The sequence below is a fragment of the Alosa sapidissima genome, chromosome 5, assembly GCF_018492685.1.
Source record: "Alosa sapidissima isolate fAloSap1 chromosome 5, fAloSap1.pri, whole genome shotgun sequence".
NCBI classification, from domain to species: domain Eukaryota; kingdom Metazoa; phylum Chordata; class Actinopteri; order Clupeiformes; family Clupeidae; genus Alosa; species Alosa sapidissima.
This window is the reverse complement of record NC_055961.1, coordinates 26,815,307-26,835,897: the sequence shown is the minus strand read 5'-3', so window position 1 is coordinate 26,835,897 and position 20,591 is coordinate 26,815,307. Positions and strand designations below refer to the sequence as shown.

Sequence of the window (20,591 nt, the reverse complement as noted above, 5' to 3'; positions counted from 1 at the left end):
AAACATTACTCCCCCCTTCTCTATCTACATATAATGCTAATGTTGGAATGTTGAAACTGAAACCATCAGAGACTTGCATTAGTTGAGCAATATTGCGAAATAGCATTCTCTTACTGATTTATGCATTTAAAGGTCCTCTTGTTTATGCTCTGAAAAGCTATTACACGATGCAATCCTATGAATGCCAAGCATGGTTGAACTGCCCTGTTATTTGAGAGAGATGCATTCCATCCAATCACTCAGTGCTATTACCTGCTGTCTGTGGGACTTAAGGTCTGTTGTGTCATTTCTCATTGTCTTCAGATTGTCCTGTCCTGTAGCAAGTCTAAAAGGCTGTTTCACACTTGATATTATCTCACAGTCTGCACCAAAGTCATGGGCTGTGGTAGGCAATAGGGATATGGTTAGAAATGAATTATGCATGCCAACCTATTCACACTATTTATGAAAAAAAAAAAAAAATACACATTTAAAATGTTACAACATAGAGGATACTGCCTATAGGATACTGTGGATGTAGGCTACATAAATCTATCCTGTGTGACATAGTATTGGACTATTCACATGTGGACTACATACAATTGATTATACTGTAAGTTCAGTTGTATGAGTGTTTAACTTTTTCAGTTGTATGAGTGTTAACTATTTTTAAATAGATAAATATGCATTATCATTATCATTATCAATATCCAAGAGAATACATGCAAAATCACAATATTAAAAATGTAGCCTATGTTTTTTTTCAGCTCCTTTTAATTGAGCTATTTTGTCATTTAGCCTATGTATGCTATTCTGTATGGTCGTGTTGTAAATCTACATTTCAAAAACCTATATTTTAGATGTCTTCAATGCCGTAGTTTACATTCAACATATCGCATAACAATAAGAACTTGGGGTAAATAATGTCCATGTGCCTTTAAGGCAGCAATCCCTGTTTGGGCAACTACTAGGGGTGGTCGAAGGGTGGGCTCGAGCCACGAGACAGCAGCAGCGCGTGTGGTGTGAGTGTAGTAGCGCATTCATTCAATGGAACGGGAACAAGACGAGAAGAGGGACCGCAACAAGAAATGGGAATAACAACTGAGAAGTAGGGACTGTTTTCTTCAGGATGGGAGTCTTTCTTAGATAAAGGAGAAAATAGCGTTACTTGAGAGATGCTCCTGTCTCTAATTAAAGCTCTACGTTAAGACAGAATTAAGGACAACAGAAAATAATCAACACTGCCTAGTAACTAGGCTAATTGCTGCTGCTGGAATTACAACTGGAAGCCGACTGGAGAGTTACCTTTCCCGGGACATCTGTGCACATTCATGTGCAAAGTCGCTCAGTTGTGATGTTGCGACTCAATAAGAACAAATTTGAAGAAGGCGTTAAATTGAGTTTGCAAACTTGTACGGTTTGGCAGCCGTAGTTGTAGCGCTATCCTAGGTCGCTGTCTGCCTTCGTTTCCCTCCAGTTACTTGGATATCAACTCATTTTGCTGTGCCAGAGACTTGCCCGAACGGGAGAAATACATATATTCTTCTCCACGGTTTTCCTGGCTAAGGAGGTTATGGAGTTTCATCACACATTAGATGCTCTACTACCAATACTATTTGCACTCATCAGTATCACCTTAGGTAAGTTCACTTGAAAGGTTTTACCAAGGCTGCATCTCCTCGCAAACGCAGTTCCACCTTCCCTGTTCCCGTTGGTTTGTTCAGCTGAATCTGTCTATTTTTTTAAGAGAAAACTTTTGTTATCAGCAGACTATTCCCTCAGCAACAGTAGGTTACCGGGAATACTCGAGGATAATACAAATGAAGTCAGTTAAAAATCAGCAGACCTGATGTAGACGACCTTACTATCCCATTCCGCTATCTGTCCTTCCGCTAGACAAAGCGTAGCCAATAGATCAGATTGCGAGATAGGCTACAGAATCGAACAGTAGTGCGTCGTAGCTTAGTAGCCTATTAAAACCTTTGTTGTGAAAAGTAGTTTGGCAGGTTCCACTAAACCTTGTCTTTTGTATCCGTGATGAATGTTGAAATGAGAGGAACTGCTTTGCATTTGACTGTCTTTAAGTCTGTTTACGTTTGAATGCAGACTAAGCCTCCTACTCTGCTCTTTCGCATAATAATGTATTGTTATCTAATTTCCTAATAAAAACACAGCCTTCCCTTTTTATGAATATTGTTTTACTCTCCTGCATGCTAGCTTAGAGCTCGTCTTCCTGGCAACGATAACTCAAACAACATTCTTGGGTGCGCTGTGGGCTGCTGTATGTGTGCGAACGGCAAGGTGTTTACAAGCGTGTGTGTATACATTTGGATAACATCATCAGTGATCACAGTTTTACTCCTTTCTGTCAGTGGACACTAGGGTTATAAAAGTAGTCTAAATTAAGATGTTTGTATTGATAGGCTACAGGGGAACTCCATGAGAAGAGCCCAATTGTGTCTGTTAAATGTTTCAGGATACTTAAGATGTCATGTATGAAGAGCTATAACTTTGCCCATATAGGCTAATAATGTCAGTCTTCACTTACAGTATGCCCTGAATGAGCATGATGTTTAAGACAGTTCTTCCTATCTTTCTGCAATGCACCCTGGCATTTGGGATGATGCGGATGCCTGTTCACACATCCCTCAATGATTTTATGTTTCAAGTTTGCCACCATCCTCATACCAAAAATAATATTGTGCGATGTAGGTAGTTAAGTTAGCTGTAAGCTCACCAGAGAAGGTTTATTTTACAGCAGGTATTTTCTCATGGTCTGGAGTGATAACCTATCTGATCACCTTTTCACACCAGAAGGCATCGGGTGAGTCAGTGGCTAGAGTTACGGAAGGGCTTGAGCGTGGTTAAGGGTTTCATTACTTTTGGTTCTCTGGTTTGTGTCTCTCTCTGTGTGTGTTTGTGTGTGTGTGTGTGTGTGTGTGTGTGTGTGTGTGTGGAGGACATATGTTTGTTCAGCTCCTTTTGAAGTGAGTTGAAACAGCCCCACAAAACAGCTGTTAGCCACACAGGATTGTCCCCAAACAGGCTCCATGTGACACAAAGTGCTGTTCACATTTTTCACTGTAGAAGTAGTCACTTGTATACATTTTTTTATTTTTTTTTTATTTCATTATTTCAACAAATGCTTACTGCAATGAAGTACAGGAACTTCTAAAAAGTCAGGTATTTGTCTTAGTGGATACGTCTCTTTGTACACCACACATGGCACACAACAGGAAGTGGTAGTACGTGGTCGTTAGCCAGGATTACTGCCTCACGTCCCGCTGGAGTGACACAGATATGGTGTCAGAAGTGAAGACACACGGCTGAATGGGTAATTGTCCTGAAGAGAAACGCAGAGAATAGGGGGGGTATTCACTGTTTGTTTTGAAAGAAATGTAAGACGTCTGTCCTGAAATGTGTGTCAGGGTGTCAGTTTGCCACAGAGGAGCCATGTAGCATGGGTGTCTGTCTGATGCATCACAGGTAGTGACTCAGCAGGTATTCATCATCAACTGCCAGCGTCCTGCACAGCATGCTGTTATATGCCAATCAGTCTGAGGCGAGATGTGAACATGCGGCAGCCTACTGGGAGGACATAGCGCTGTCTGTCACCTGTCCATCAACACCAACGGCTTGAGACCTTTAAAGTATAAGGTCAAATATGTCTGTCTTGACGTATTACAGTATTGACTTATAAACATATATATAAACATGTAATGCTACACATGTGGTATTCATGTTCTACAGACTGTGAAAAATACAGATAAGACTGAAAAGGTTGTGGACAAGTACTGATCCTTTCAATCTTATAATTGTTGGACAAAACTTAATAATTCAAAGGTCTCTTACATTTTAGCTTTTGGAGGCCATAACCGTGAACTATGAATATTATTTCATCAGGAAATGCCTCATTGAGTTTTAGTTGCTCCAGCATTGAAATGTGTACGCTGCCAAACAAGCAGTTGATTGTCATCTCGAGGTATGTGTGCTTTGGCGTATCGCAATTTCATTCTTCCCAGTCAGTGACAGGCTAGAGTGTCCATCCTGTCATAAAGCACCGAGGCATTTTAAAAAAGCCCCATTTCCTGAAAACGCCAAAAGAGAGACAACAAGGCTTCTCTTCATGCTCACGGATGGTTGAAAGAACCACAGAGACCCCGGAATGCAGCATGTGGCCTTCCAGCGATGAATAGGGTCACTGGAATGGGACAGTGTGAGCCGCAGCGCTCCGTCGCGGTCCCTGGCTCGATGCCTTATGGTTCAGATGGTCACAACGACCCTTAGGACACTCAAAAATAGTCTCCAAGGTCGCATGGTGATTTACCATCAGTGTCGTCTTGTCTGCCCATACACATCCACACACGGTCAGACCCACTCAGCGTGATTTAGCTCTTTTTGCTTGTGACAGTGCTGTTGACTGGCCACAGTGTCACACCCCTGGCGTGTTGATCAGGGCTCTAGAACAGAAGTATTCCCTCCAATGTCTGGCTGACATTTTGCACATGCTCTCATTGTCATAAAAGGGCAAGATGTGTGTACTCCTTTTGCAATCCTTTTAAAATGAGGACTAACCATGGCTTGGAGTTGGGTGGGGAACTATTCTTTAACCATTCTAAATTTCTCTCTGGATACATAAAGTATCTCCATCTCATTCTTTCTCTCTCTCTCTCTATCTATCTATCTATCTATCTATCTATCTATCTATCCATCCATCCAACCATCTACCTATCCATCCATTATACTATGACTGGTGTTGCCAAATGAAGGGTTTGTGCAGCTTCAGGGTTAGCATACTGTAGGTCTGGTCCTTTGAGATGAAGATTTCTGCAGCAGGAAACTAGAGATACATCAGTCATTCTCTCATAGGGCACAGTATATACCAGAGATATATCAGTCATTCCCTCATACAGAACAGTATATACCAAAGATATATCAGTCATTCCCTCATAGGAAAGGAGAGCAGCCTGGATGTGGTAAGTTTATTCTTCTGGATATTATACCTTAGCAGGAGCAGAATGCAGATAAGAAACTCTGGAGTGGAGTTTTATCAGCACAGTGTTTCAGATGTGTAGCATTTTCACCTGCAGCAAGACTTAGGCATCTGACTCTCAAATACCATCAGTCTAAAATGTTTAGTATCTCAGGCAGAATGTAGGCTGACAATGTTTTAGTGGGCTATCAAACAAAAGTGTTTGAAATAGAGATATTAAAGGTTCAAGGAATTGCTGCGTCCAGCTTTCGTAGTAGTATAATAAGAACGCCTGATATTCGTAATGAAATATGGAGCTGGAAAGATCCAGTAAAGGGATCTACTGGATAGAGCCAGTAAAGCATGTGGTAATACTGCATTTTAGGGAAACGTAACATATAGACCAATACTATATGTTACGTTACGTTACAAAAAAAAGTCTTTTGATAAAACCTGCCATAAGCCATAGTGGTGATAAGACTGAGTCAGATTATTCCCATCAGTTTGCCAGATGCACCAAAAGCCTTTTTGCATGGAGGGATTTTGTATTCACTGAGCTCAGCCTCACGCATGCATTAGCTCCAATGGCAGGAGTCAAGGCATCAATAGATGAATGCAAACAGCAGTGGTGAGCGCAGCGGACAGCCCTGTCAATCACTCTCACCGTCCAGCCGCAGAAGGCCACAGCGGACAGGGCTGCAGCGGGGGCCTGTCATCGGTGGCATATACCACTGCTGCCTCTCCCAACACGTGTTAGCAGTACGGGAGCTGACAGATTTAGTGAGAGGCCAGGGAAGGGATGTGTGTGTGTGTGTGTGTGTGTCCAGTGGTGGCCAGCAGCAGTGTCTGGCTCTCTGAGTGGTGCATGCCGCAGTGGAGCCCTTTTCCCTCAGCCGGCTGTTTTGTCTTTGTCAGCGTGGGCCTTTAAAACCAGGGGCATCATCGCCGCTCCCCACCGTCCCCAGGAGAGCTGCGCAGCAGCGCTCGAGCAAAATGGGAAACGCGCGCTGAGTGACCCGAGAGTGGTGCAGAGGCAATAGAGACATCACCACCATCAGACTGTCTGAGTGACTGTGCTGAGTCAGACGCGTGCCGACGCTCCACTGAGACCAACACCTCGCACCAACACTTGTCATGTAAACACAAGCAGGTGTACAGTGTGTGTTTTTTGTATGTGTAGTTTAGTGTGTGTGTGTGTGTGTGTGTGTGTGTGTGTGTGTGTGTGTGTGTGTGTGTGTGTGTGTGGTTTGTTTGCCTGAATGTGTTGTTTTCTTGTGAAGTCCTGATGTAGGAACCAGGCACCTCGCTGCTCACAGCAGTATGTGTGTTTTTGTGAGTGTGTGTGTATGTGTGTTTGTGTGTTTTAGTCTCTGTGTGAGTAATTAACTGTGTGCGCACTGTGTGTTTTACTTTGTGTGAGCAGGACTTCTCACAGTAGTGTGTGTGTGGAGGGGGGGGGGGGCGGTGTTATATAGTGTGCTGTTTGTGTGTTAGTCGTTCATCCTAGTGTTTGAGTGTGTTTGTGTGTTTTCTCATGATTGTGAGGTCCTGTCACAGCAGTGTTTGCCAGCCGAGGCGAGTAAATGGGGATGACTGACGTGCGTGTTGGTTTGCTGAAGGACGCCGCAAACAGTGGCCATCCCATCAGTTTGCCTGCCTCCTGATGAGCGCCAAACCGACACACACTCCGTGATTTACTGTCTCCGACTGCACGCAGCGGTCAGCACAGTCCAGCCCGGAGCAACCCCCGTCATTACTGACTTCCCACCGGCCGTAACACACATATACACCACACAGCTGCCTAGACATCTTTCCCGCTTTATCTCGTGATCACACATGCTTCACATTAAGCTGTAATTTGTTATAATTAGGCACAATTATTTGTTCATTTTCCAGCTACTTAAGCACTGCATATTTGATTGCAGTTTTGTTTTTCAGTGGTGTGCAGGGCCCTGCGGTATATGAAACAATGTCCCAGGGCAATGTGCTTTTTTGGAGGTCAATCTGTGCTCACCTGGCTTGTTTTTGAACGGCTTGTTTTTCATCAGAGACAACCGAACAGAAGGTAATTCACCTGATGTTGCTGTCATAATTCTTTTAACAGTGATGCATAAAAGTGCCTGTCACTGGTGTATGGCTCTCTGACCTTCCCCTCAGTGTGGAAAATAAATGTGAGTTAAGTAACTCTCAGCCATTTTCAGTGGCACATAAAAAATTCTGCAGAGTCTACCACTCAGGTAAATGGAAATCGTCTTAATGCTTCATCCATCTCACATTTACATCGTTACGGGGCCCTATCCAATTATGTTGCCGCACAATTAATGGTTTCTCAAATTGGCTAAAGGACATTTCTTATCTGCCATAATGCAGTTCTCATTGCCAAGCAAAGCAGTTAGACAGGTCTGATTCATCCTAATTTAGCTGCCTTTGTCTGTCTCTGAAGAGGTATTTGCTTTATCAGAGTCATTATTTAAGGCCCTGCGTGAAGCCCTCTGTATGCAGACGGAGTCGGCGAGGTACTGAGGCAGCCACAATGAGCCACTTTGAGTCGCAAGGCACAATAAAAAAAAAAAATGGAAAAATGACAAATGCTTAACATAATAATAACACATGTAGAATTGAAATGCTACCCATAAAACAAATGTCACCATGCAGGTTTTCTAGACATTGGTATTTTGTGATTGTGGTAGATGCTCCTGTCATATAAACTTGTTGCACAATGCTTACTTGCTTGCTATGGATTACATTGCAACCAAACCAGTAAACATGAGTGTTTATGTGTAAAATCTTGAAGTGAAAGGAAGCATTTTCCCACATTTAAACATTGCTATATTGTTACACTATATTTTATTTAGTTTATTTGGTGCATTTTTCTGGTCACACTATACAAGCCTTGCTGTCTGTTATGATAACTATGAAACAGTATATTGCTGTATATTGCACACATCCTTTGGGTGTGTTGGTGTACCATGAAGATCCAGCGAGCGGGAGTCGGGCTGTGCATCTCTGACCTGGGTTCCTATTTCCATCTCTGTTTCCTTCATTTCCTGTTGCACTCGTCTCTGTTTGTAGGAGAGTAAGTAAGCCTTACCCCTCACTCTCAGACTGTTTGTGCAGTGCAGGAGCCATAGAGTAGCGCGGTGAAGGACGGCCCTTGTTTTGAATGCAGGGCCAGACCCGGATCCCATATAACTGTAAGTGAAGGGTATGCCCAGACGCCTGTTTATTGGACGCGTTTCATCATGGTCAGTGGGCACTTTATTGAATTGCAAAGTCAATCTAATTAATTTCAACGCGGCTGTTTTTCCATCTTTAATTTGATCTAGAGCCCCGCGCTAGCCAGCTGAGTCATATCTAGAGTCAGTTCTCATCCAGTGTTTAACCGCAGGAGCAGCAGAGCTCTTAGAGTGGAATGAGAATAGTTTTGTGTTCGGGGCAAAATGACCTTAAAGTTGTCATTACTTAAGTCTGTCAAGGGAAAAATCCTGGTGTCAGAAAAAAATATCATTATCTCGGCAAGGCACCTGGTTGCAACGCCGGTGTGCTCTGAGCAACTGCCATTAAATACAGAAGCACAGTTTCTGAGAAGCCCCAAGTTCTCTGCAAGAACACCCACCCACCGACCGACACGATGATTGACCTGGGTGGGCTCTGACCTCCGTGGCAGGAAGTTAACTTAAAGAGGAGGCAGGGAGGGATGTGATCCCAAGGAATGCAGACGTTTCTTGGCCACCATGATGCGGTGAGAGAGAAGGAGTAGGAGGAAGAGGAGGAGAAGAAGGAGGAGGCTATAGGCCTCAGCTGTGGCCTCGCCAGTAGCGCCAGTTAGAGTTGGCTCTATATTAGCAGAGCACAACAGGATACATAAATCTTGGCAATGGGGTGTGGCTGAGACCCACTGCACTGCTATCAGCATGTGCATCATATTATTCTCAGCTGCCTTCCTCATCCATGTCTTCATTAGAGTCATTCTCCATGGAGATTGGGCTTCATGACAACACTTCATGTCTTGTGTCGCACAGTACGCCCTGAGTCTGTTGTCTCTTTCCTATTAAATAAACGGTTTAGTTTACTATTTTTTCACCAGTGGATATTGAGAAGTGAGTGGTGAGTGATATGTTCACATTTAGATTCAAAAAAATAATTCCCTAGGTTTCTATTTTTAATTTCTCTGTCACATAAAGATCCACTTTCAGGCTTGTGTCAGTATCCTGGAAAGATTCTTTCCTTAAATCAAAATATCTCCTGCCTCTGGCTGCAAACCCCCATGGTATTGCCTGATATTCGCCAGAAGTCTTAGGGCAGCAGCAGTAGGCTATGCCTTATTATACCGCAGGCCTCTCGCTGTGTGTCTCGCCACTGGATCAAACTGCTGAAGCAGATACTGTAGCTGCTACTGATGGGTGGATTTGGCCCAGATCTGACCCGGTCTTGGCCTGGACGTGCAGAACTCGCACCAGATCCCCACCAGACCCATTACGGAGTCGTCTGACTGTCATCTGGCTCTCCGGCTCTGCTCCCATCCCTGCCTCATGCTCTGTTCTGAGGCTGCATAGAAAATCAATACCTTCTGCTGAGCATCTTCTCGACCCCCACCCCCTCTTTCTTCCCCTTCGCTCTATACGGCCCACCGCTGCATGCACTCACTATAGATTTGTGGGTATAGCGTGTTGTTTTGATCTTTTTCATCTTCTCAGGTAGCTCTCGAATGCGTCTGTTATTTTCCTCCTGGATGTGGGCAACCTATGTGTGCCTGCCCTTCAAATAAACTCGATATCTAAGTGATACGACAAGGAAAATCATGTTTTTTTAATGTAATACATGCAACATCTTCATTTTTTTGTGTTCTAGTACTTTAGAATATCTGTTGTTTTTCTGTTGTATGAAAAATTCATTGCAAGGTGCGTGTCCTTGTGTCTCGGAGTTATTGCTTTTCCTTTGTGTACATCACTGTGTACTCTTTTGCTGAACCCTGTCAGCATCGAAACAAACAGGAATATGCTGCAAACACTGAAGTAAGAAAAAAATCTGTCTTTAATGACACAGTCACATATTCTTTTCAGGCCAGGACCCCAGTTCCTTGGCTCATCTGCTCTAGGTGTAAGCGCTTCTGTGTTCGGTGACTGCAAATATTTCTCGTAGGGTTGGTGACAGTGCTTCTGTTTGGGTTGCTGCTGAGGTTTTTCCAGTATGGCTTTGGCTCTTGTTTTGTTAGTCTACGTGTGGTCTTGAAGCCACAATGGGCCTGGCCTTGATTGAAACCGTTTTTGTCCTGGGGAGCTCCTCACCCCTACAAAGTCATTTCCTTTTTTCTTTCTCCTCTTTCCTTGCCTGTGGACGGCCCACTTTACCCACTCACACTAGAGGGTTGTGGGTAATGGAGGACCGTGGCATTGTGGGGCCGTAGTTTGCATTCTCATGCAATTGGCCCCTTTTTTGTTGTTGTTGTGTTTTTTCTGTCTTCAAAGAAAGAGAAAATGGTGGTGAGTGAAGAAAAAGGGGTGCTTGAGGGACACCCCTGTGCCCAGTTGAACTCGGGGGAGTGGAAATGAAGGGGGGGGGGGGGGGGGGCGGGCACATTTGCAAATCAATTCTCTGGCCGAGGGGAGGGAGCGGAGGGAGGCCGTAAAACAACAAACCGAGTGAACAGGCGAGGGAGTGAGCTATGGAGAGAGAGAGAAAGAGAGAGAGAGAGGGAGGGAATGCAGATGCAGGAGAACAGAAGCATTAGCGTTCGTTTTATCCCAGGGCCTTAATTCTCTGGCTTTGCCTTTGTGCTTCACCCACCTCGCATACCAACAGATCCTCAACATGTCTATGAAATGGTAAAAAGTGCCTCTTAACCCAATGTAACAACATCATGATGGGGAAACTTGGAGAATCCTCTAGCGCTCTACAGTATGTACTTAAAAAGGCAATTTTAGGAAATTAAAGGAAACAATTTGTTCATGAAATAGCCTAGTTGTTAATCTGGACATTTTTGATTATTTGTGACAGTATTTTGAAAATATTTCATCTTTAAATAAGACTCCTAAGTCTTCAAATTTTGAATCGACATACTTAACATTCCTCTTCCCAACTGTTGTTTTTCTCACCCTAATAATTGTATTCACGTGACATGCACCATATATTTTCAGTGCCAATGTGTCCCAACTGTGAGTCTTTGTCAAAAGCATGAATAGTGAAGACAATGATGTTAAAATCACCTCTCTAGCCATTCTATTGGGACACAACCTGTTGTCATGGAGATAGCAAGGAATGGAATCTTGTCCTAAGACACCCTGCATATCGGAATATAATAAGGAGATTAGGGTAAGTGGTGGTTGGAAAGATTGCAAGCCAGTTTAGATCAACACTATGTATGAGATGGGATATTTTACCTGCAAGAAAGGAAGTATTTGTCAGACTGTGATGACATGATTTGAATGAAACCTAGCTGAGAATATAAAACTATATGTTGCTAGAGGAGGAGAGAAATGTTACAGGATGCAGAGTGAGACAGTGTCATGACGGAGTGATGACAGTGACATTGGTGCCTATTTCTGTCTCTGATTTACTCATTTATTCACTGGCTTCTTCGTCCGTCACTCCCTCGGCCCCCCACCACTCCATCATTGCGTAAGACAAGGTTAGTTTCCCACCAAAGGCCGACACTTAAGTCACTCAAAGAAGAAAAAAGGGGAAGACTTTCAGAGGAAGAAAAAGAAAGTCTTGCCGTGACTCACGCATCTCTTTCAAGAAGTGACAGCTTCGCTCTCAGTCAGTTGGACAGGCTTGTCCCTTTGAATGTGTTTGACTTTGGCTCTGTTCTCCCTTTCCTGTTTCCCTCCCGTCTCTGTGTGTTTTTTTGAAGACTCCCGAGTCATGTTTTCATCTCCCTTACTCACTCGTCGATGCCACAGGAAATTCTGATGACGCCTGTTGGAATCTGAGACGGGTTTTTGCTGATGAAGTCGCCCCTCCACAAATACATGTTGAATTTTTTTTTGTTTGTTTGCAACATTTGTTTGTTTGTTTGTTTGAGGTTGTTTTGTGCAAATGCAGAAGAGGAGGGAAATAAGCGGGGTCACTGTAGCAGCATCACTTTGGTTGTTTGGTCCACCTCTTATGACTGGTCTGTGCTGCGTTGGCTGCAGAGCCGCAGTCTAGCTCTCACCCTGGGGTCAGATGCATCCTATGTGACAGCCGTCCCATACACCACAGATTAACATCCTCAGGGCAAAACCACTGAGAAGACAGTGAACACTGGACTTATCTTGAATGCCAAACCAATGTTTTTTTCCTAATCAACTTTTACAAATAAATAGTTAACCTGTTAAATCAGACAATATGTCAGATATTTTTGGAACGTCTTTAAAGTGCACCGTTCCATTAAGCCGACACCACTCCATTCAGTGTCACCCTCCAGCCATGCCCGTTCCCCTTCATCTGAATGTGGCCGATAGGACTAGTGCATCATGGGAAACGGTTTAGCTCATGCCTGCCTGCCTCCCCTTTCATTCCATTCATTAGGCCTCCATTAAGGCAGGTCTGGCCACCCAAGCCTGTAATATTTATAAAGCAGCTTTCAGACACTTTCATGTTGAACACACTGCCCCCCTCCCCAAACACACACACACACACACACACACACACACACACACACACACACACACACACACACACGACACCAACTCAACACCCACACATCAAGGACAGTAGACGGTATGCTTCTTCCATAGCTTTTGTCCTCTCAAAGCTATTAACTTTGAATAGACTGTCCTAAATCCCTGCACCTAATAACCTGATTCACTAGAGGTTGTATCAGCCTAACATTGCACAGCTCCATTGATAACTTCTAACTGATCACAGTGATACTCAATAGGGTTGGCTTGGATATAAGAGAAAGGGCCAAGCTAGGTATTATTGTTTATATAAATATTATGTACTGTATTTAGAAATGTATTAACAACAGTAGGCAAAGATATGTTTGAATTTAGCCTTAGCTTGGTAAATGTTTTCTTGAGCATAAGGAATATGACCAAAACTGGGATGGATTTAGGTTCACTGCAGTTGCTCTTGGGCTTATCCACTGGATCAGTTTAAATGTTTTACCTTTAGATGCTGATCCTCCTCTACCCTGAGGATGTTGCTAATTTGAGAAATGTGCTTGCTTGCCTAGCGTGGTCTTAGCAGCACTATCAGAAACACCTTTTGTCACCTGCTGGGGTGTAGGGAACTGGATGTAATGCTGACCCTTCCCTCCTGTCTTTCCATCTTAGTCTCTCTCTCTCTCTCTCTCTCTCTCTCTCTCTCTCTCCCTCTGCTCTCTGTCAACAAGATGAAATTGGCCCAACCCCCCCTGAAAAAGAAAGATTTGTTTCTTGTTGTTGTTTGTCGTGCCTGCTCTGACATAATTGTCCCACCAACAGACTGTCATTCAAATTGGAATAGAAAAGCAATTTCAAAGCACTTGCAAAAATCTGCTGGAATGACATACCTTCCTCAAACCCTCCCTTTCTCACACTTAAAACTAAGAATATAGCAGCAGTGAAATGTGTGGTTCTCCATTTCAGACCTGTGGGTATGATACTTGATTATCTATTTACATTCACCTTTCCCATCTTGTGTTAAATTGGATTTTTGTGGTGTTGTCTTTGATAACTGTCAAATGTAGAGCATATAATTTTATTCAGCTGGTATTCTGTGTGCAACTGTCATGCATATGTAAGATGCCCTCATTTTGCACAGAAATTGGCTTCTGAGATATTTTCCGTCTCTGTTTTTCCATTCTTTCTTTTTTTGACAGAGACGAAGAAAAGAAGGTTCTGGATCTTTTTATAGCTTCAGTTTATTCTCATACAAAGGCAAAGGTGTCTCACTGGTGGTCACATTAATTTGGTTGCAGCCTGTTATGCAAACATAAAATCCAGTGTTCCATTTTTCATAACTCGCCATTGCAGAATATAGTGTTATGCCATGTTTGCCTTGTCATGCTATCAGTATGGTACAGTATGTACAGCAAATGCTGTTTTGCTTTGTCATGCTGTCATTATGTTATTGACTGACATGTGTCCTGTCTCTCTGAAAGGATCCCGTCCAAGGCTTGAGGATGCCCCTCCGCGAATCCTGGAGCACCCGTCTGACCTAATCGTGTCCAAGGGTGAGCCGGCCACGCTCAACTGCAAGGCGGATGGCCGGCCCACACCCACGGTGGAGTGGTACAAGGATGGTGAGCGCGTGGAGACGGACCGCGAGGACCCGCGCTCGCACCGCATGCTGCTGCCCAGCGGCTCGCTCTTCTTCCTGCGCATCGTCCACGGCCGCCGCAGCAAGCCCGACGAGGGCGTGTATGTGTGCGTGGCCCGAAACTACCTGGGCGAAGCCGTCAGCCGCAACGCCTCGCTGGAAGTAGCCAGTAAGTGCTTTTATTTTGCCAGGCTTCGTTTTTTGTTCCTCTTGTCTTTCCATAGTTACTGTAGATGAGTGGACAATTGCCTTAGCTTTACATTTAGGAAGATAGATTTGATTATGGTGAATGATGATGACAGTTGACTAATGGCTAGTTGGAAGTGAAGGTAGCAAGGCAGCTGGCCCTTCTAGGTTCCAGTCTTTCTGTTCCTAAATGCAACCCAATATGGAGTTGATTTTGAGGCACATGAAGAACCAACCAAGAAGCCAGTTCATTGCCATGAAGGTATTGTTGCCATGAACTGTTTGCTTTTGTTGTTAAACTATTTGTCATATAATTGGAGTGTAGCTCAACCATTGCTATTGGTATTGATACTAATTGTCTTTTTGTATTCTTAGTGTTTCCATGTTATTATGACTACACATGATAGAAAACTGTGTGTCAAAGTGCATACTGTACCGGAGTGTACACTGCCACTATATCACTATATGTTTACAGTAAGGTCTGAGTGACTAAGTGGAGATAAATTGGTTCAGTACACAGTCATTATGGTGTCTGACTTTTGAGGAAGTATTGCAGCAGAACTGATGTATCTTTGTGTGTGTTCCACATGTCCACACAGAGTTAATATAAAGCCTCATGTTTCATATCTATTGCACGCACGCACTTCTAAAAGCCGCAGCGACTTGCAGCAGACACGCTGTAATGTGTAACATGAGGTCCTGTCTGTGCGTTTGAAGGTTGTTGCCATAACCTAATATCCATGGTCAATTTGCCCCAGATCCTCCACTGACCACCAGCCATGGCTAACCCAATCCCCTGATGTATGGAGTGAAGTCAGCTCTGCTATAAGCTTGAGTTTGGCCTGAACTCTTCACCTTTATGGCTCTGGGAGAAGAGATTGCATTCAGGGTTTACCGTGATAGCATTCACCAGTGGCATTATAGATTTTCTATTCAGTATGTAGTAAGACTAATATATCTGTGATATTAACCAAGTGTAGGCATAGTAATACACCCAGGAGAATTCTATTGAAATTATTATATAATAATCTATAACTGATTGTTATCATCATCTGTCTGCTGTTACTATGGACACTACAACTGAGGGTGTCCACACAGTTGAGTACTTGTCTCTAGCTGTCATTGTCATGTCATGGTCAGTCTTGACCTGGATTCTTCTCAGCAGGAGAAAGTGTCTCCGCTCCGTCATGCTGGGGCGTTGACCTGGACCTTGCTGAAGTGCCGACACCAGCCTTGGGCACACATGCAGGGTCCGCAGCTGTTGTCCCCTTTCCCCTCTGTCTCTCCCGTCTTCCTGTCGCCTTGCCCCCCCCCCCCCCCCGTCTGGAGCCGCACTGTCTCCCCACACACACACCACCTCCATAGGCAGCTACGTCAGTGTTCCCACCCTCTGCCCCTCCGCCTGCCTTTGTGGAGAATACATGTGTCATGCCTGGTTGTACACAGGCCGAGTGTCTTCCTGGTGAAAAGGACATGGTTAGCCGGGCCTGTTGCCAAGCTCTCGGGGAGCGGGTACATCGGAACACACGGCCGGTTGCGGGCACAGGAGGGTGGGCACGGTCGTAAAGGATCACGGCTCTCTCCGTGCGCCATCCCTGTGCCAAGGGGCACAGCCTGGCCTCTTGTCCCTCTGGCGGGCAGGTGGCACACAGGGAGAGGGCGCCCGCTTAATCAAATCCCCGGCCGGCCTGACCTGTGAGATCACTGGTGTGGTTCACAGGTTTTTGGAGTGTGTGTGTGTGTGTGTGTTGGGGTGGGGGTGGCATTATTTCAAAGGCATCCATCTGCTCGTACTCGGCAAGATGTTCATGGAACAGGATATTGAACAACACACACACACACACACACACACACACACACACACACACACACACACACACACACACACACAAGAGATACACACACACACACACACACGCACACACAAGAGAGGTGCTCTTCAGTCAGGCTTCCGACTTCTTGCATGAATGCGTGTGTGTGTGTGTGTGTGTGTGTGTGTGTGTGTATGACTGACGGGTGGAGATTCTGTCTTCACTCAGGAGGCTGCTTTGTCATGCTGTAGCTTTTGCTCACAGGCAGCTTTGTGCTTTTGGAAGGCAGGATTTCTTTATTTAAAACATGGCATCCAAAGAGATGGGAAAACTCCACTGTGGGGATTACAGTACCAGTGGCGGTGTCACAAAAATCAGATCTTAAAGTCATTATATAATCCGATTCTGCTAGGCATGAGATATCCACCTGGAACATGTAAACAGTTACAAAGGCAGTCAGGGCTTTTTTTTTTTGTGTTTTTTTTTCCAACTTCGTTTCAGTCGGGGATGAGGCAATTTGCGTTTGTCACGGGGTCACGTCTGGTTTCCAAGGGAACAGGTGGGAGTGCGGAACGGCAGCTGCCCAAAGGAATTCTGGGAAGGAGCAGATGAAAGGAGGAGGAAGACCTGCCACTTTCTCCGTCCTTTTTTTAGCGCGGGCCGAGCTGGCCGAGCGTGCACCGCCTCGACAACTTTCTCACCCTGAGCTGCCTTCTCATGAGAGTGGACGGGTGGAGAAACAGCTGAAATGGCCAGCGCTCGCCTTCATGCTGACTGCACAAAAGTAATCAGCAGTCACACATCTTAAAGAATATCTGACATGTCAAGTTTCTCGAGTGCCTGCTCTGACATTATGTAACCCATTGGTTATTCTCTTTAAGAATGTTCGGGTTGTGATATTGGCTTTTTAGTCAAAACGGCTAATTAAGACTTCTTAATCAAACAAAACAAATGGACACAAAATTAATCCTTATGCAAAGAACTCTTCAATTAATCTTTTTGGAAGTGTTCAGTGATGCTCTGCTGTTCGTGACTTGAGAGAATGATGAGAACTCGAGAATGATGCTACATTGGTAGTTGACAGATTCTGCTGCAAGTGTCTCTGCTGCCGGTCTGGTGCTATTGGGAGATGCCCCTCAACAACAGTCTGGCCCTGCAGTAGCGTGGGTCCATCTGAGTCAGGAGCCAGACCTGCCGGCAAATCCGGACTCAGCAGCTTTGCAGTGAGTTGTTTACCTCTGTGGCTGTGCGTATGTCAGGCTGGTGGATTTAATGAGATCACTTTACCCTTTGCGTCTGCCTCGGGGTGGAGAGGTGGTCAGTCGGGCAAGGATGAGGGGGTCCAGGCCTGATGCCGCCCGGGGGGGGGGGGGGGGGGGGGGGGCATCAGGCCTGGACTCGGGGTTTGACCACTGAACCCCCTCCTTTCTCTGTCTCTATCTCTCTCTCTCTCTACCTCTCTCGTTCTCTTTCTCTCTCTCTCTCTCCTCTCTATGGCTAATTAATTAATTAGAGCAGACCGGAGGATAATGAGACAGTAGGCCAGGCTGGTGGCCACGGCTCGCCAAAGAAAGGGAGGAAAAAAGAACGAGAGGGAGAGATGGAGAGAGAGAGAGACAAGAGAGTAACAGACAGAGAGAGAGAGACAGGGGAGAGGGTCGAACTGACAACAGGTGGTGCGGGGAGGAGATTTAAACCTCTCCAACCCCCCTCCCTCGCACACGCTCTCACACACACACACACACACAGCCCCCAAGCCCACCCCTCACACCCCCATGTTAATGAGAGCGGGCGCATCTGTGAGCTTTTGTGTGGCGGGGGTTACAGCAGGAGCACGCAGGGTCAGCCCCAAACAATAGGGCTCAGCATGGACCGTTGAGGCGCATCAATGCCCATTATCACTGCTGACCAGAGCAACCACGGAGCAGCGCCACCCCTCACCCCGGCCCCTGGCCCTCTCTCTTTCATCCTGCACTGTCATCCTTCCTTTGTCATGCAGGGAAACACTGAACTCCACACAGCACCCTCAACACCCAGCGCAGCTAATGAATCATTAATACGTTTGTTGGTTGTTTTTGTTTGGTATTTATAACCCCCCCCCCCCTAAAAAAAAACTAAAAACTGAAGGCAGTTGCTTTGGTATTGCTTTAAATGACACCTACTGCATGTAAATTGTGATTAATATATTTATTGGACAGTTTAATTTGGTAAAGGGCTATCGATTTTCCCATATTCCCATAAAAAGAAAGACTGTTAGTGTAATTGTGGTGTTATTTCACAGTCAGATCTATTTTGAGAAAGGGTGTGTGCTAATTGTCTGTCTGACACTGATCGGCTCATGCCATAAGTATGTAGCTGGTTTGAGGTTGTACGTCTGTGGTTGGTAGAACAGTTTTTACTTCAGTGGTTGTCCTCCCATGACTCCGGCTTTTAACGGGAAAAGCCTTTTTGAATGTCAACTTCAGATTTAATTCACCCTCAAGTATTTTATTGACAAAGCTGTTAAAATATAGACATTAAGTAATGTTTCCCAGCAAGCTGTTAATCTCTCCCAGAAGTGCAGTTTTTCTATAACAAAAAAAAGAACCCAGAAATATAACCGAGCGCCTCTCTAATGTTTCAAAGCTGGAGATGCTCTCTTCTCTCCATCACTTTATGCCACTATCCGGATATCTGTCCACATCTGTCCAGTCATTTTAACTCAAAAAAGAGAGGCTCGGAAAAAAATCAAAGTAATTTATTTATGCAGCATCATTAACAATGAACTGGCAGACTCAGACTTAAAGCCACATTGTTTCAAGGCACGCCATGGAAGTGGCCTTCAATATCTCAGGATTGCAGTGCTTGTAGTTTAACTGGTAGCGTAGGGTGCTGACAGCACTGAGCCAATGGGTTCGATACTGAAGGAGGACACACAATGGAAAGCTGTAATAGTCTGTAGATGAGCCTGGAGAAAAGCCTTTGCCAAATGAATAAATACTAACACGGTGGTGACACACCATGTTCGGGGGTTCACCCGCAGAACTACAAATCATGAGAGGGATATGCCATGCAAGGCTGGCTACTTGTTACACTGATAGACCATGACAGCATGACTTCCTCGTTTCCTGGTATGTGAGGTGTGTGTGTGTTGGTGTGTGTGCTTCCTCTAACTGGATGGCTGATGGCTTTTTTCCCCGTTGGCTGTGCCCAGAGAACGTGCGTGTGTGTGTTTGTGTGTGTATCTGTGTGTGTGTGTGTGTGTGTGTGTGTGTGTGTGTGTGTGTGTGTGTGTGTGTGTGTGGCACTCTGGGAGTGGGCCACTAGGCATAGGGCACTGGGCCAACTCTCTGCTCTCCCTCTCTCTCTCTCTCTCTCTGATCTTCTTCTCTCTCTGCTCTCTCTTTCTCCCTCTCTCTCTCTCTCTCTGCTATTCCTCTCTCTCTCTTTCTATCTCTGCTCTCTCTCTCTCTGTGCGGACTTGACTGGAGACCCCCCTCCTCAAAGCTTAAAACCACAGCCTGCAGAGCTGTGGGTGGATTGGATTTGTGGACAGTTGCTTTTAAAGTCACATTTGGTCCACATGTCCAGGCTGCTGCTTTGTTTTCATTTTTGGCAGAGTGTGCTGGCCATCTGAAGTTTGCTGTGAAACGTATGAATAAAGAGAGTAGAGGCAGCTTTCCACTGTCAACAACAGTGTTGTTTTTGTTTGTTGTTTGTCTGTGTTAACTTTACTTTAATGATGTTTTGTGTGAAAGAAACAAATTTCACTCTGTGATAGATTTCCACTGCCACAACATAATGATGCTAAATGCTTACTCATTATGATTCTCATCAGTGTCTGCTCCCGTCTGCTGAGACAATCTTGACTTCGGTTTAGACCGTTTTTTCACAGATGCCACACTCGCGATTTAGAGTCTACAGTGCAGATGGGGTAAATATTTCATGCCGATTCATCACATTAAATGGTTCCCTTTTTAAATAGCCAAGACTGGACCACACACAGGACTTGTCCTTCTCCATACCCAGAGGTGCAACATGAGCCTGCCCATGTTGTCATGTAGCCCCCCCTGCTCAGCTCATTCGTCAGTAACCAAATTACATGCTGATTTCAATGTCACACTGCGTCGGTGTCATGTTTGGTGATTAGGCAGAAGCCATGAAATAGTTTTAATTACTGGTTCATTATGTTTTCCCCACCAGATGGCTCAAGTACAGTAGACGTGTGTGTGTCTGTGAGTATCTCTTTGTGCGTGTGTTTGTGTGTGTTTGTCTCTGTGTGTTTAGGGGTGTGTTTTAGGGGGGGGGGGTTTGATGAGACATATGGGGGTGTTGAGGTGCACGAGTGGACAATGAGGTCACCTCGACGGCCGACCGATACTCCCCTTCATTTGGACGAGCGGAGTGGTAGCTGCAGACCATTACTAGATTAAAGT

The 20,591-nt window shown here is 44.9% G+C and overlaps 1 protein-coding gene across 3 annotated transcripts in view; it reads left to right on the top strand.

Annotated features, from left to right (window-relative positions):
- The window catches only part of robo3 (roundabout, axon guidance receptor, homolog 3 (Drosophila)), a 117,196-nt gene that overhangs the window by 49,253 nt on the left and 47,352 nt on the right, over positions 1 to 20,591 (top strand). For 2 of the 3 annotated variants that reach the window (XM_042091193.1, XM_042091192.1), the window contains exon 2: positions 14,022 to 14,348. In XM_042091193.1, the coding sequence (XP_041947127.1) occupies positions 14,022 to 14,348 (327 nt within the window). Of the gene's footprint in view, positions 1 to 863; positions 1,620 to 14,021; positions 14,349 to 20,591 lie in introns of those variants that run through there. The other variant, XM_042091194.1, reaches the window with a different exon arrangement.